The sequence below is a fragment of the Rattus rattus genome, chromosome 3 (genome assembly GCF_011064425.1).
Source record: "Rattus rattus isolate New Zealand chromosome 3, Rrattus_CSIRO_v1, whole genome shotgun sequence".
In the NCBI taxonomy this organism is placed as follows: Eukaryota; Metazoa; Chordata; class Mammalia; order Rodentia; family Muridae; genus Rattus; species Rattus rattus.
Window position 1 is genome coordinate 215,675,012 of NC_046156.1, and position 16,328 is coordinate 215,691,339.

At 44.7% G+C, this 16,328-nt stretch overlaps 1 protein-coding gene across 1 annotated transcript; it reads left to right on the forward strand.

The window, feature by feature from the left end:
* Nucleotides 1-5,056: 5,056 nt before the first annotated feature.
* On the forward strand, nucleotides 5,057-6,239 carry LOC116896086. Its single transcript, XM_032897064.1, is given in 4 exon segments — nucleotides 5,057-5,426; nucleotides 5,429-5,482; nucleotides 5,585-5,790; nucleotides 6,069-6,239. Coding segments are annotated over 4 exon segments (801 nt in total).
* The last annotated feature ends 10,089 nt before the right edge of the window (nucleotides 6,240-16,328 follow it).

The following is a 16,328-nucleotide window of genomic DNA, read 5'->3' on the forward strand; positions in this document are numbered from 1 at the left end:
ATTCTTAGTTCTTCGTGGGATGTGGTTATTCTTTTGAGTTTGATTTGGCAATGCTTATTTTTTTCTACCTGCTTTTGGAATATCAATAAAAGACTGGGGCAAGAGAAAGGCTGGAGAGCATGAGAAGAGCATGTGAAGAGCGAGTGAAGAGAGCATGTGAGGTGTGTATGAAGATTGTGTGTGTGAGTGAAAGGAGAGTACATGCAGTGTGTGTGAGATGTGTGAGGTGTGTATGAAGCGTGTGTGTGAGAATGAAAGGTAATGAACAGAGGTGAGCATGAGTGTGGGAGTTTGAGAAAAGAGAAGTGCAATGGAGAAAGGTATAGTGCGAAAGAGAATGCAGAGTGTGTGCAGCCTCAAGCTGTGTGTGTGTGTGTCTGAGAGAGAGAGAGAGAGAGAGAGAGAGAGAGAGAGAGAGAGAGAGAGAGAGAGAGAGAGAGAGAGAGAGAGAGAGAGAGAAGCATAAGTCTTGAAATTGCCTGTCAGTTTGTACCCAAGGAGTAGTCTGTGTATATTTATTATGTGCCTTCCAGATATCGCTGCTTCCAGTTAAGAATTCCAACCCTGTGTTGAGGCTGAACCCCGATAACACCCAAGGTCAGGCTATGGTAGAAAGGACTCATTAAATCTTAAGGTACAACTTCAATGATCAAGATCTAGAGGTCATTACTATTTGCCTTATCGATTATTAAGCCATGCTTTATTTACTATTTATCACCTTAATGTGGGTGATAATGGTTTTACTCCTGTGCAAAAGCACTGAGCTCCCACACAGCAGACTGTTACTCCTTTAGTAATGTGGAAGGATCTTTAACAGGCATCTGGAAAGGCCAGATGTGTCAATCACCTCAGGAAGAGGATATGCATGTGTTTTCCCACAGGATGAAGAAACTCACCCAGAGAGCACAACAAGTGGTCTCTGAGACCAGGAAACCACCATCGGCAGAGGATATGTTTCTGGCTATGCTTGCTGTGGTTGCTATGCAGGTATATTGTGCCTCTGCAGCCTCATTTCGGGCTTGTGTTCCCCAACCTCCACTTCTTCATCCCATGGGTTGGGGAGATAATGTGAATATCTAATAATGACTAATAATACCAAGTTGATGGGGGGACATGCCAATTTTTCCTCCCATATGGCTTCCTCTGTATTTGAATATGAGGGAATGTCAGATTCTGCTCTAGTTTGCATTGCTTTAAAGGGAACAACCCCTCCCTCCCCATGGGTTGCCTTCCCATTGGTTACAGAACTTTTCTTTCTGATGTGCCAGATAGATGGGTTCCAGATAGGCCCCCACACATTGTAGAAGGTTAATGTGTAGAAGATTTTGGGATATTTTAATTATAATGTACTATGGTAAAGCTAACAGAATCTATGCCTCCGGAACCATGTCTACAGGAATAATGGGATAATGATAAAATGTGGGCATCTTTGCTCAGAGATGAAAGTCCAAGTTGGCTTAAATGTGGGTTTGACTCCTGGGCTTCAGCACATGATTCATGGAAAACTCAAGGAAAAAAATTATGACTATCCTGTAGTTACACCATTTACTGATTATAGATCATATTTCACCAATGAGCAATTGCTTTTTCATGGATATAAGCCTGGAATATTTTCTAATGAGCCTATCAATAGATGGTTCACTCCAGGGTGGGTGGAACCTACTTCTGTTAGTCACTCTCCTTCAGGTAAAATTTCTAATGTTTTTCCAGGATTATTTAGACTTTTTGCTGCAACCAGCATAGCTTATTTTAAAGAGGCTCAAGAATCTAAGAGCATTCCTTTGGCAATTAGATCTTGCCTAGGGTATCCTTATGGTATCCTCGCTGGACCATCTTCAGATTTAAAAATCATTAAACTAGAGTGATCTTAACAGGTTACCTGCCAGATGGATTTTAACTGATTGTGTTGATCCTAGATAAAGTAAAACGTATTCAGTTATTCTGATATTACAAAGAACTTCATATACTATGCTCCTTGTACACTTAAAAGATGATGCCTGGTTTGATAATAAATACTTACACTTAAAAGAGTTAATGAACTAATTAGACCAAAGCGTTTTGTTGCAGCTTTAATTTTAGGTATTAGTGTCTTAATAGCCATCCTCCCTTCACTCGCGGTCTCGAACAGTTGCTCTAGTCTCAGAGATGAAGACTGCACATGTTGTTAATGATTGAAATAAGGATGTCTCTTTAGCACTTGCAAGGCAACAAAATACAGATAAAAAATTAGAAGTAAAGCGTGAGGCTTTAGAGGATGTGGTTTTAGAATTAGGACAAGGGTTAGAAAATATTCAAGTTCAGCTTTCTACCAGGTGCCATGCAGCTTTTCATACATACACATGTGTGGCGCCATTATCTTATCACGGAAATCATAATTGGGATCTCAAGCTCAAATCTCTGCTATGACCAAAGTGCATGATGAATTCACTGGTTTAGAAGATTTGGCTGAGTCTATTAGCTCTGGTTTATGGTCATTAAGCCCTATAAGTTGGCTACATTGGATTAATGATGTTGCCGTGGTTACAGGAATAATTCTCCTCCTCCTCCTCCTTATTTTTCCAGTCATCTTCTGACTAGTCTTTTCCTCCATCGCTACTGCCAAAAAAGATATTTTAGAACTTCAATTAAAAAATAAAAAGGGGAGAGATGCCATGCCAACCCCAGTAGATTCTGTGTGACAAGTTCCACAGTCTGAGGCCAAGACTTCAGAAGGAGGAGGCCACCTGGAACCGGTTGTGGAACTCTTGGCGGGAGAAAACCATTGAGCCATAGTTCTCATGGCAATTTGTCTGTTCTATCTTTTCTACTTCTCTTTCTTATTCATGAGATGCTCCTGATTGCCTAGACTGGGACTTTATGACATTATCTCTGGGGAAGTATGTGTTTTACTTTACAAATCATTTACATAGTCACACGATAGTGGTAAGACAGATTAAAAACTTTTCCAACAACAAATGGTTTTGTAGGCTGTGGGTCTGTAGTCGGAGGTGGGCTTTGGCACGTTGGTAAAGAAAGCATTATTTTAAGAGAACAATTAAAAATAGTTTTAAATTATACTTTGAAGATTTATAAAAGGTAGGAACTAGATGTTAGATAATGATTGCCCATAAAAATTTATTAACTTGTTTAGGAATTAGATGTTACTAATAAGTGCTGGTAAAGATCTCATGAACTGGCTCTTGGAAATGTGCCATCCACATCAAAAAGTAGATTTCATACTGTCTACTGTTAATAAAAGACGTTTTCGGCCCAAGTTTTCAGCTTGGCAAGTGTGCCAAGACTGGTGACACCGCCCCTGCCCCCAAATACCAGGAAGACTACAAATTTGATGCAAACAAATTTCCATCTCTGCTGCTTTCCCTTCCGTTCTACTAAGGTTTTCTGGATCCTCACAGACCTGGGCTCCAAGGTCATCCCACCTCAGCTGGTCTTTTCCATTTCCTTGGCTTTTCCTCCTTGGCCTTGTGGCCAAGGTCCTAGAGTACACTTGTTCCACAGGGAAAACAAGGAGGATCCCGCTTGGCCCACTCGCATACTCCGGGTTTTAGGCAAGTCTTAAAATCCTTGGCAAGTCCATAGTTATTCCTCCTGTCCCCTTGTCCACACTTGTAGGGGACACAGCTGGAGCCAGGCTAAGGACTGAACTAGAAGCTCCCAAAGCTTCCTAGATTCCCCAGCTCTGCCTCCCATTTCCAGGAGAGCCACTTCTGTACAGCAGGGAGCGCTGTGGGGTTGCTCTTCGCCTAGGGACCAATCCCAATGGTCAGGGTCCTTCCGCCCTTTGGATTCTCAGGGCGATAACTGCGACTTCCCACAGAGCCAAGTTTCTCTTGGCTGTCAGCAGACCCTGGCTGAAATCCGAAGGTGATTTCAAACCGCATACGTGATTTTGATTCTCGGTGCTTTCGTTTTGCTGACCGGATCAGATTCAGCCAGGAAGGCTGCAGTGGGGTACTATGTGAACCAGCGATCCAGACTGTGTGAATCCAAACCCTTGGGGTCCAGGTGGGAGAACGCAGAAGATGCGACGCAGACGCTGCGGGTTTGTATTGTTTTCTGGTTCCCTGGACCTCTCAATGTTTATAAACGCTGAAAAACCGTCCTATTCGTTTCGATAGCAGATTTCGTGCCATCCACTGTCAATAAACGTTTGTAGGTTTTCAACCTGGCAAGCGTGCCAAGACTGAGATGCCGACCCCCAAAAGACGACAAATTCTGTGAAAACACAAATCCCCATCGCAGCTGCTTTCCATTCTGTGCGCCTACGGTTTTCAGTTTCGGACCAGGGCTCCAATGCCATTGCGTCTATGATGCTTTGTCCCTTCTTCAGGTCATTTCAAATTCTGTCACCTCGCGGGCATGAATCAGGCCTCACTAAGCAAAATGCAGGACAACGCCTGGCTAAAGTTTCTCACTAGTACAACCTGGGTTTAGGCAAGACTTGCGATCCTGGGCAAGTCAGTGATTGGTCCCCCCGCGCTTGTCCACAATGGTGGGCGCCACAGCTGGGATGGGGGCCATGAAGGAATTCCAGCTAGAATCCAGGTTCACCCCTAAACATTGCTGCTTCGGACCAGCAGGGCAGCGACGTCTTCACAGCAGGGGGCACTGTCCCGCCCACTTTTCTCCCAGCACAGCTTCAGGATGGTTAGTGACAGGCTTTGAGTCTCTGGGTATCACTGCGCAATGAACTGCGACTCGGTCCTGTGAGCCAGGTTCCGTTTGGCGGACTAAGGACGAAATCCGACCGTGATTTCAAGCCGCTTACTGGATTTTGTTCCTCACTGCTCTGTTTTTTCTTTCTTTTCTTTTCTTTCTTTTTTTTCCTGCCGCCAGAACAAGGTTCCAACCTAATATTTGTCCGATTTCGTTTGTTTACCGATTTTTTCCCGGAGGTTCGTCCAGCAAATGGACGATTTCACCTAGAAAAATTTCCCAATTTATCGCACCCACCGTCCTCGAAAACTACAAAACCCACAGGCCTGGCCCTGCCCCAGGCTGCTCCTGGGGCTGCTTCACAGGCTGCTGTCCTCAAGCGGCAAGTACTGCTGGAGGGATGGAGTCGACTTTCCAGTCGGTGCAAGTGAAGCAGGCTTGGGATTCCGTCCCTCTGGTGCAAGAGGCCCAGTCTCCTCTGCTCCCCAGCTTCTTGGAAGACCGAGAACCCAGGACTCTTCCTTTGTATCCGGTCCTTGGCGTGTTCCCAGCCTACGGTGGTGGTGACTACCAGGAACAACCGCTTGTAGTTTGGATCGGTGACTTCGCAGGAATCTATCCCAGGACCGACACTTGCAGGATCCAGAGCACCTCGGAGCCCAGCATTCCTGATTCCGTGAGCGCCGTCCATGAGAAACAGGTGGATAAACCCGCGACTCCGGGAACTTGGGAGGACCCTGCAGAAGAATCATTCACTGTGGCCTGCAGTCCCGGTCCTGTTTCAGAGCGCCCCACCGTGGCGACGAAACACACCACACAGAGACTGGTAGGAATTGCTCCAGAAAGGGCTCACGATGGGCCATTAGAGACTGGAGAAGTAGATTCTGGACTGGCCAGAACTGCTGATGCACATTCGTTGCCCGCTAAGCTGCCTGCTCCCTGGCTGCTGCCCGCCGGCCTTTGGCAGCAGGAAGCCTTAGGGAGCAGCAGGTGCCTTTCTGGCGTTTTAGGGCGAAGTCTGTGCCAAAGAGGATCTGTGTGACTATGACTGAGCCTCTCCATTCTCTGCAGCCCGCTATCTTCAGTGCAACCCCATGCTTCCACAATAAGAGACACAGAGATTGGCCTTCGATGGTCTGTGTGATTTAATAAAGGGTTTCAAAGGAAATGTTCTGGGTTGAGCCCGACTGTTTTCAGAGGCATTGACTTCAGCTTGGATCACCACTTTCTAGGATTCAGGGAAAGGCCAGGGAGTGGCTAACCAGGATACAATCTGCCATCAGAAAGCAGGTCTGGCTTTAATCCTGCAGGGATTCAGGGCAAGGAATGTTCCAGGGCACTAAAATCTTACCAAATTGGCAGAAGCCTCTCTATTCACACTTTCTCTGGAGGCCTCCTGGTTATTTCACTAGCATGCTCTTGGTCCAGCGACAAGCAGCCAAAGACAGAGGTCTGATGGCTTCTCACTGTCACTGTCCTGGTTTTACCCCAGCCTTGTGGTCCTTGTGGTTAAGTCTATGATTACTGCACCCTCAGGCTTTTCCCTATCAACAGGGGAGCAGGAGCCAATGAAAGAGTCCTAAACCAAGAGGGTCATTTGCAGAATGTGAAGCTCTGCCTGCAACATCCAGGCCAGCAACCAGGGCAGCAGTGGGCACCTTTCCCCAGGAATGCTCCTCTTGCAGATGAGCAATGTCCAGTGCCTGAGCTTTGGGTTGTCTGATCCTGGTTCATGAGAGGCTGAGACTTGTCAGCCAAGTCAAGTTCCCTGTGCTATCAGCAGGCAGAGACTGAGTCCGACCTTGATTGCACACAGCAAATTTGATTTCTAGGTGCTTATGTTTTCAGATGGAACAGGACTATGCCAGGGAGGCTGTAGTGGGATCCTTTTCAAACCTAGGGTCCAACAAAAGTAGAGGGAATGCTGGTTTAAAACCCCTGGGGCCTGTGTGCCCTATGTAGGAGATGGGATCCTGACCCAATTTCATTTTCTTCTTGGGTCCTCTCCATTCACAATCATTTCTAAATGCTGGAAATCCAGTCTGGTTTCTAAGGTTTGTGGACTGCATGTCCAGCACCTAAGGCAAAAGCACATTTTCAGTCTGGCAAGTTACCCACGACATCTGACTCACACCTGCCTTGTAAAACTCATCTCAGTCTCAGCTCTCTTCATTTCTTCTGTTACACCCTTTTCTTTCTCTGTGAAAAGCCTTTCTTTTATACAGATTTTTTTAATGTGTTGTCAGTTTTTAATGTGAACTAGAACTTTTCAAGTATATCATTTGCAAATCTCTCTGGTAGGTTTTTATTTGTCTGTGTTGTTTCAATGCTGTACCAGAGCAGTGCAGCCATATCTGGCTACAATAACGTTTATGTGGTTTTGTTTAGTAAGAACATGCCTCTTCTATTTTCTGTTTCCACACTCTCCAAGGTACCTATCCCAGATCTCCTTCAAATTCATAGCCAATTTGTTATTTAACTTCTATTCCATGCACATTTTTATTTATACACATTAATAAGTATAACCTCCTTAATGTTTTTAAACTTTGTCTTGATTCTTTGTGAATTATATATTTGCACCCCAACCCCACTCACCTTCCCATCCCTCCACATCCTCCCTCTGCCCTTGAAATCCTACAAAACAAAAAATAAAAACAAATAAATGAATAAACTATCTCTGCAACAGCTGCAGTGTGTCACCGTGTGTCACACATTACACCTTTTGCCCATACAGCTTTACCTGCGAATGTTCATTGTAGTGAATCACTGGTCTGGTTTGAGACCTCTGGCTTCTCCCACAGTAGCACTACAGGATCTCTCTGGGACTCCCTCATAACACTGCAGCCCCTTTCTAGGAGCCTTCATAGTTTTAACTCTGTGCCTGACTTGACGCTGTAGCAGGACTCTATGCACATTTACAGTGTTCGATGTTATAACTCAAATGATGCTGCATCTGGTTTCTATGCATTTACCTGGTTTGGTGCTATTGTTGGTTGGAGTTTTACATTACCCTCTGGATGTTAAGCCTCCATGCTGGATGTTCTTGAAGTCTAGAGAATGAACACTCCCCAGAGATGCATAAACATTGAACTCCCTAGCAGCCCTGTTTCTAAAAGTTCATTGATACAACAACAACAACAACAACAACAACAACAACAACAACAACAAAGGATCCAGTGGTAAAAGACTGAATGAAGAGGGAGTGGGGATCAGATGTGCAGCAATTATTGTTCTTCACAAAAAGGATGAAGTTGTGAGGTCTGCAGAGAGATGCTTGAGCCTGGAGACAGCCACACCCAATGGATGACCAAGTCTCCAGATGACAGATACCCAGTGTCTTTCATTTGTAGGTCTAAGGCTTGCTGGATACATGAACTCATGTTTTCCTCTTGTCACATGTGAGTAGCTTGGTAAAATGTATGGGAAAAGTTGGCTAATGCTCTCAGGGATGCTTGAGAGCTGGGAGGGGACATAGCTTGAAAGAGAACACAAAGCTGCATGAAATCAAGGACACGCAGCTTCACATCTGCGCAAACAGAAAATGGATAATATATCTGTCACTTTTCCTTGGCTCTGACAAAACAACATAATCCACATCAAAGCAACTTGTGAAAGAAGGGGTTAGTATGGATTATGGTTTCACAGAGTTAGAGCCCTTGACAGCAGAGGAAGGAATGGCTGAGATTGCTCACATCGTGTTTCACCACCAGATGGCAGCACCACCAGAAGGAAGGGAGGGAGGGGGGGGGGGGGAGGGGGAGGGGGGGGGGGGGAGGGGGGGGGGGGGAGGGAGAGGGGAGGGAAGGGAGAGGGGGGAGAGAGGAGAGAGGAGAGAGAGAGAGAGAGAGAGAGAGAGAGAGAGAGAGAGAGAGAGAGAGAGAGAGAGAGAGAGAGAGAGAGAGAGAGAGAGAGAGAGAGAGAGGGAGAGAGAGAGAGAACACCTGGAGTCACTTCCTTCCAAAAAGAACACACTTCTTCATCTTTCAAAAAGGAGTTCAACCAATTAGGAACCAAATATTCAAATATGAACCTGTGAGGACCTCCTTTCTTTAAACCACCACAGAATGAATGAACGGAAATGTATAAATGAATGAATGAAACAATATATTTATAAACAATGACGAAGACTCCATGCTTATGCTCTATCAATTAAGATCAGGGTGCATGCATTGGGAGGTGCAGTGGGTCCACCACCACATCTGGGTCTCCAGATCTTTCCTGAAGCTCTCTGAAGACTTAAACACTAGAAACTTCGCAGGGTGTCTCTGGCTCCGTGCCTAGAAGAAGCAGAGTCACTGTAAAGCAGTATTGGTCATCCTGTTTTTAGGCTGTCCATTAAAAAATGTTTATTTGTTTCCCTCACATCCCCCAAAGACAAGAAAGGTTTCTTGTGGGTGAGAGAGTTCCCTTGGGATGCCGTCCATTACAACAGGCAAGCACAGCAGCAGGAAGAAGAGGCCATTTGTTCCCACTGCATGAGCACTTAAGAAATGTAAGAATGTATCCCAGGCTTTCAAACCTCCAAGGCAGTTTGAATCTCAGAGGACAGACTCCACCATTATAGACAGAAGGCATGGCAGCACGAGACAGAAGCATGATAGTCACATTGCTCAAAGTTCTTCCTTGTGTTAGGAAGAGAAGGAGGCTGACCATTGATTTTGCAGCCCGGTGATGTTTCTGTGAGAGAATTTCACATGAGGTTCATTGGCTGTCCACTGAACTTACCTTACTTCCTCTAGAGCCAGGAGTTCTCCTCAAGATGTCCTTTCTGAATGGCCTGGTGCAACTCTGCTCTCAACCTCTTTCCTTCCTCAAAACTTCTTTGATCTCTGCTTGAGTGGAAGACATTGCCATGAGAATTCAAATTCTCCATGTGAGGTCATTAATGCCCCTGAAAATGTTACTGCACAGGTGGTCTGCACTCCCACCTGCTGACCCTCTCATATCTCTCTATCCCTGAGTGCATTCAGAGGACCTTTCTTCCTAAGCTATCGCACTCAGGAACAATATAGATCTTGGGGACATCCCAATGCTACAGGAAACGACCCAGCTTGATTTGCTTTAAGACACATCTTCTCCTGCACAGCTCATGTGGGAGACAGGACACTTAGGGCTGACCCCTGAATAAATCTATAAACTGAAAAATAAAAATTAACAGAATAAATTAAATTAAACAATAAAAAAGACCCTAGGTCTTTGACTTTGTGAAAATCATATAAATATTATTTGGGGACCCATGAGACAAACTTCACAAAACCTTGACATATTGTAAGCACAACATATAGAAGTAAACCATCTCTCAAGATAAGTAACATAGGAGAATGTAATATATTTGGATACTTTATGGGAAGTTCCCTTTATTTATAAAACCTCTTCTTTTATGACAGATCATTACATGATGTTTAAATGTCATTTCCTTTTTAAATGTTATATCCTAAAAATCATTGTCCTTACAAAATATACCTAGAGTCTATTAAAGTCATTTCATTAGAGGAAACACTATCCTAAATGTATACTATACTAATAAATGTATACTATATTTTTAAATATAGGATATTCTACATCTTAAAGAGACCCATTTTTATGGCTATGATTTCAGGTTGTTACGACTGTTCTTAAGGGACAGGTGTATACAGGATTTTGTGTTGTCTGGATGGGCAAATTGTATCTTATCAATTGGATCAGAAAAAAAAAAACAACCAAGTCCATCTTAGTTGGTATGGTGGTATACATGACTTTGAACTTAGTATTCTGAGTTCAAAGTCCAGCCTTATCTGCATAATGAGTTTCAGGGCACCCTGGGCTACATAGAGAGATCTTAAATACAAAGAAAGGAAGCAGAAAGACAGACAGACAGAAAGAAAGAAAGGAAGAAAGAAAGAAAAACTGCAATCTCTCTGTCTCTGTCTCTGTCTCTGTCTCTGTCTCTCTCTCTCTCTCTCTGTGTGTGTGTGTGTGTGTGTGTGTGTGTGTGTGTGTGTGTGTGTAAAACATTTTGGGGAAGGATGGAAGAAAAATACTGTCAGATGAAAGCCAAATGTTTACAGCAGAAATTTCATCCTCAAATAGAGGATTTTTCCAAAAGGAAAACAAAGAAAAGGACAGCACAGAGCTTTTAACTATGCCTCAAAACGTGTATAGACTTAGGACTTGAAAGTAGGCTATGGATAGTGTCTTAGTCAGGGTTTCTATTCCTGCACAAACATTATGACCAAGAAGCAAGTTGGGGAGGAAAGAATGGAACTCACACAGGACAGGAAGCTGATGCAGAGGCCATGGAGGGATGTTTCTTACTGGCTTGCTTCCCCTGGCTTGCTCATCTTGCTTTCTTTTAGAACCCAGGACTAACAGCCCAGGGATGGCACTACTCACAATAGGCCCTCCCACCCTTGATCACTAATTGAGAAAATGCCTTACAGCTGGATCTCATGGAGGCATTTCCTCAGGGGAGGCTCCCTTCTCTGTGATAACTCCAGCTTCTGTCAAGTTGACACACAAAACCTGTCAGTAGGTTACAAAGAACACACCAGAGAAGAAGATAGAGTTTTGTATCCAGAGACTTCTTCCCAGGCTCTAGTGCACTCCAGGTGCTATGATCTGCTCCTGCCTAGTTTGGCATCTACAAGTGTGGTCTCAGGAAGGCTCCGTTGTTCAGGTGCACAGTTCCTTTCTGAAGAGATGCTGGTCCCTGCTTCAGGATGCAGGATCTTGACTCAAGACATTTGCTTTCCCTGTTGATGGTGTTTCCTGGGACACTATCAATGCTGATCTGGAAAATGGAAACAACAAGAAGAAAACTAGAGTTCTTAGGCTTTAGTGTGCTAATGTGTGAAGTTAAACTGGTAATCCAGAGAAACAACTTGAAACAACACAGTATAAATTCAGCCTGCACTCTCTTTGCTTTCATGAGCTAAATGAGAAGTTGATCCTTCTCAGAAAGGTACATTTTTCATAAAATCAGTCTTTCAAGTTAAAAGTCAGTTCTGTAATAAATGGTGAATCTGTAAGAACTAATCAGTCATGCTCATGAAAAGTCAATCTATTCAATCAATTTCTAGGACTCTGAAATATCTAAGGTCTTAGCATCCTATTCTGACCCTATGCCTTTGCCCAGTTCTCAGCCCTCTACCCCACCCTCCAATGTCCACATGTTTGAAAGTTCCTTGGTCTTGACCATGGTCCAGATGTAGCCACCTAATAATTAAAGTGACCTAACACGAAACATTTAGGTAAAAACTAATTGACAAAATGATGTGTCTGAATGTTTTAAGGTTTCCCTGATCATTATCTAGCTTTGATATCGATTTGTATTTCTGCCATTTTAAAAGTTTTGTGCCTCTGAGCTTGGTTTTCATAGACTTCTCAGAGGCACAAGACCGTTCTTTAGTTGACTCTCAGTAAAAAGGACTGAAATCTTTTAGTTGGCCGCATTAACATGGTTTTCAAGCACTAATGACTGGAGTTATTATTAAGTCCATCATTAAATAAATATACAACTAGTACAGAAAACACTCATCACTCGAATAAAATGTCAATCTACTTAATGTAGAGTCAGTCCTTCATGTAAAAGAAATCCAAGTTTTAAACAAAATTTAATCTGTTCAATAAAAGTGAGCATTTGAATGAAGAGTCAGTCATTTACAGAACAAGAAAAACCAAAAGCCCTACCCTATATTAAAGTGGTTCCTTCTAATAAAGATTCACCTTTTCCTACACCACTGCAGTCTCAGAAATGTGGCAGCCAACATGGAAACTGAACAAGGAAAACGCCAAGAGATATGCAGATCTGGAAGTGGGGGAGCCCATGAGGCCTCAGCCTTAGACAAACTAACTTAAAAAAAAAATCAAAACAACATCAACTACAACCACAAAAACCCCAAGGAATCTGAGAAGAAGAGAAACAGTCTTCCCCAGAGAAGAGCTCCCAAATTAATTATCCAAAACCAGGTGCTCAGCTTTCAAATCACATAAATACTAAGGACACTGTACAGACTGATCAGGTGGTATTTTTATGTTAGGAATACATACATGAACACACCACATATATACACACACAAACATGCAAAGCAGCACATATATGCTACAGATACAGAAAGAGGTTGTTACCACAGGGGCACATAGAAGGGATGGAGAAAAAGGCAAGAAAATAAGGTAATGAAATTGTAATTTCAACAAAATACCAAATTATAAAACAATCAATCTCTCTGAGCCAGGCTTGGTGGTGCACACATTTAATCCCAGCCCCACCCTTACCCCCCACCCCAGGCAGCAGAAGAATCTCTGTAGTGCAAGGGCATCCGGTTATATAGCTACTTCAGAACAGCCAGGGCTATGTAGAGAGATCCCTTCACAAAATAAATGGAAATATAATCAGATTCCTTTAATTCAGTCTCATTCCTCTAACTGAAGCCAGTTTTATAAATAGATGTGTGGTGGTCAAAGGCAGTGTTGTTCTCACACAGTCAACCCTTTGAATAAATGTTTATCCTCTGTAGGAAACACTGTCCTCTTCCTAGAGAGTCTGCCTTCTAAACATTGGCGATAATCACAAAACATGTGTGTTTTCTTTCATAATGGAGCCTCAAAAATCATGGTTAGATGAAAGCTGACATTTTTACTTGAAATTTGTACTAAGGTATTGGACTGTCTCAAAGAGGAACAAACAGTAAGGATACAACCAAAACTTTAACTATGTGACAAAAAGGTCTTAGAAGCTTAAAACTTAAACCTGGGATGTCTTGCAACACTTACCCAGCACTAGGTTCTATGTCTCCACAGCGAGAATTACTTACTTTCCTCTGAAGTTCAGAATCCAGAATCAGCAACTGTGTCTTGGCAGCTATGGGATTGGTTCTGCTGCTGCTTACACTCAGCCAACATTGCAGCTCCCATTGGGAAATTCAGTCAATTTTTCTTAACAAGGGCAAGGGCACTGCTGGGTGTTGAGTTGCCAGACTTGGTGAGCAGGGATCTTCCTCCACAACCTGGCCGGAGGGGTACCACATGTCTCCAGGTCCAGACGCATCCTGGAGTGTGATTGCTCAGTCATGAGAAGACCTGACTCAAGGAGACAACTACAAGGTTTTGCTGCCTGGATTGCTGTTGGTCTTCCTGTCATCCCCTTTCTTTATCTCCATCCACACACCTACCACCCATCCCATCTAAGGACCGTTGCAAGCTTGAATGGACCTTCATCCAGGATGGAGATCAAAGGTTTCTAGGCCACAGGGTCTCAGAGCTAAGCCAAAATGGTTTGGGTAGGGTCAATTTCTAGGTGTAAATTACCACCAGTTCCTCTTAGGCTGGGCCTGCAAGTTTCTGCAAGTTTTCTGCCTTCCACTTTAAGGAATGCAAGCAGTTTTCAGGTGCCAGGGTGACCAGGGCCACCACAGCTAGAAGGCAGGCAGCTCAGTGGTGTCTGGAACTGGCTGTGTGTTTTCAGCCACCCCCTGACTGAAGTGGACATATGCTGCTTTGTAACTCCAGGCCCCCCGAAATCCAGGGCCAGTCAGGAACAATGCAAGGTCATCCTCAGGGAGCAGTGTCCCAAGTACTCAGAAGCCAGACCTGTATCCTCCCCAGTGATCCACCAGAGCTCACCTGGCATTGGCTGAATTGTCTAGGTTCTTTTACATCTGCTCAGCCGTGATCTGCCTTAGGTTTCCTTTTCCTGGCCGCTGACAGACTCTCCATTTCCTCTTCTGTGGGAACGTTTACTTTCTGTTTTTAGCAATGACACATTTACACTGTTCTCCACCCCAACCCCTGCATGCCCGAGGTTTTTGGAGGTTGGCAAACCAGGATTGGCTGGTTTAGCTGGCTGGGAGACTTTTAAAATACAGAGCCAGCTGGCCGTAGAAGGCCTTGCCCTCGCACACCAAGCTTCTAAGTAGGCACAGCTGTCCTAAACTCTGTAATACAGGAAAACTGAAACAAGAGAATCTTTGGAAGATGAAGATACACAGGGCTTAGCTCTTTACCTCTGCCTGCTGAGAGCTGTTTGTGCTATGGAGCCCAGTTACCTGTTTGTGAGGTTGATAGAGCAGGAAGAGCTACAGAGGCTCAGCCTGTTTGTGTCCCCAGTCAGGAAAATCTTCATCCATGGCCTGTGCCTTGCTCCCCAGGTGTTAGGAGATTTATAATCAGGTGAGAGCTGCATCTTGGGCAACTGATTCTTGCAGAGAACACAGCAATCCTGTCAGCTTGGCTCCTCCCTTCTGTCCTGGAAGCAAGAAACCAGAAGTACAGATCCCAGAAGAGGACGCAGGGAAAGCAGGGAATACTGTCACTCTAGGGGACACCTGGAACAGCCCCTAGCCTAGGTCCCACAGAGCGTGCTCAGACCTTTGTCTTGGAGCAAGGCGTGTTCTAGTGTGTTCTGTCTGTCGACAATTGGCAAAGACTTTCAGTTCTGTTGGGTCTCCTGGAGAGAATCCATACTCCAGGGCTCTCCTGCCTTGGCTGCTGCCCACAGTTGTTTGCACCATAGAGAATAGGGTCCTCCTCTGCTAACCCAGGAAAGTCAGCAGGAGCTGAGCTAGCTCTGTGCTCTGCCAGAATCCATTTCACAGAGTGAGTCCACCGCCAGTCTGGGGTGAGATCCCCCAAAAGAAGCACACCAAGGAGAAATCTCTTGAATCCAGGTAGCAGGGCAGAGGCCAAAGGTTGCTTTTTAGGTTATAACAGCAGAAGGCGGGTCTTTGTCCCTAAATTACCTGAAGTAATCAAAGCCCCCTTCACTCTCACAGACCCCAAACACGGTTCTTTGCCATAAACTGTACGGACACCAGGGAGAGCCTTGTTTGTGGCCCCTGAAGAGGTTTTTCTGTTTCAGTTTTCCCGACTACACAGGTTAGGAAAGCAGAGCTTGCTGAGCAGCGTGGGTGTCCTGAGGCGCAGCCTGGCAGACAGACAGCTCTGCTTCTTTAATTCACTATCGAGGAACAGAGGGCTGAACCCTGGTGGCTACTGGAAATCACTTTTTTGCCTAGCCACAGAAAGTGGGGGTGGTGGACCAAATACTCTAGAAAGTGAAGGAAAAAAAAACCCATATAATTTATATCATTCCTAGAACCAAACCCAAATGTTGCCAGCAGAGAGGATACATTAAAGCCGTTAGGCCAGAAAAAGATGTTCAGGCCATCGGGTACTGTGTGGACCTTGAAGCACCAAGAAGAGTCTGCATTGCAGGTCAGGGCTCTGGTATGTAGCTGAGAAGACAGAGGCTGCCAAGCCACACCACGAAGCTGGCCTGTAGGTGGCGCTGGTGAGACATGTATTTCTGAGGAATCTGGAGTTCATCTGCAGTTTATTGGCCTTGGCCAGGACCCTGCTGAAAATGCACAGCATTATCCAAGCACCACAGCACTGTGGGCCTTCTGGCTGTACTGGGGTCCAGGTGACCGCCAGCGCTGGCCTACCTTCAGTTAAAGGGAAATGTACAGGCTTAGGCCTAGGATGAAAAAACTCAAAATCTTCCAAACAGCCCAAAAGGTTCCGGAGGCTATTTTCACACAGAAATCCACTCTGCCCAGGAGTCTCTGCTCTGGCTCGGCTGAAGCAATTCCCACTACCCCAGGACCAGAAACGTTGTGCCTTTGGATGAGCGCTTACACAGAAGCCTGAGATATCCAGCTGTTGATCTTCACCTCCAGACTAGAGCCATCTTTAGA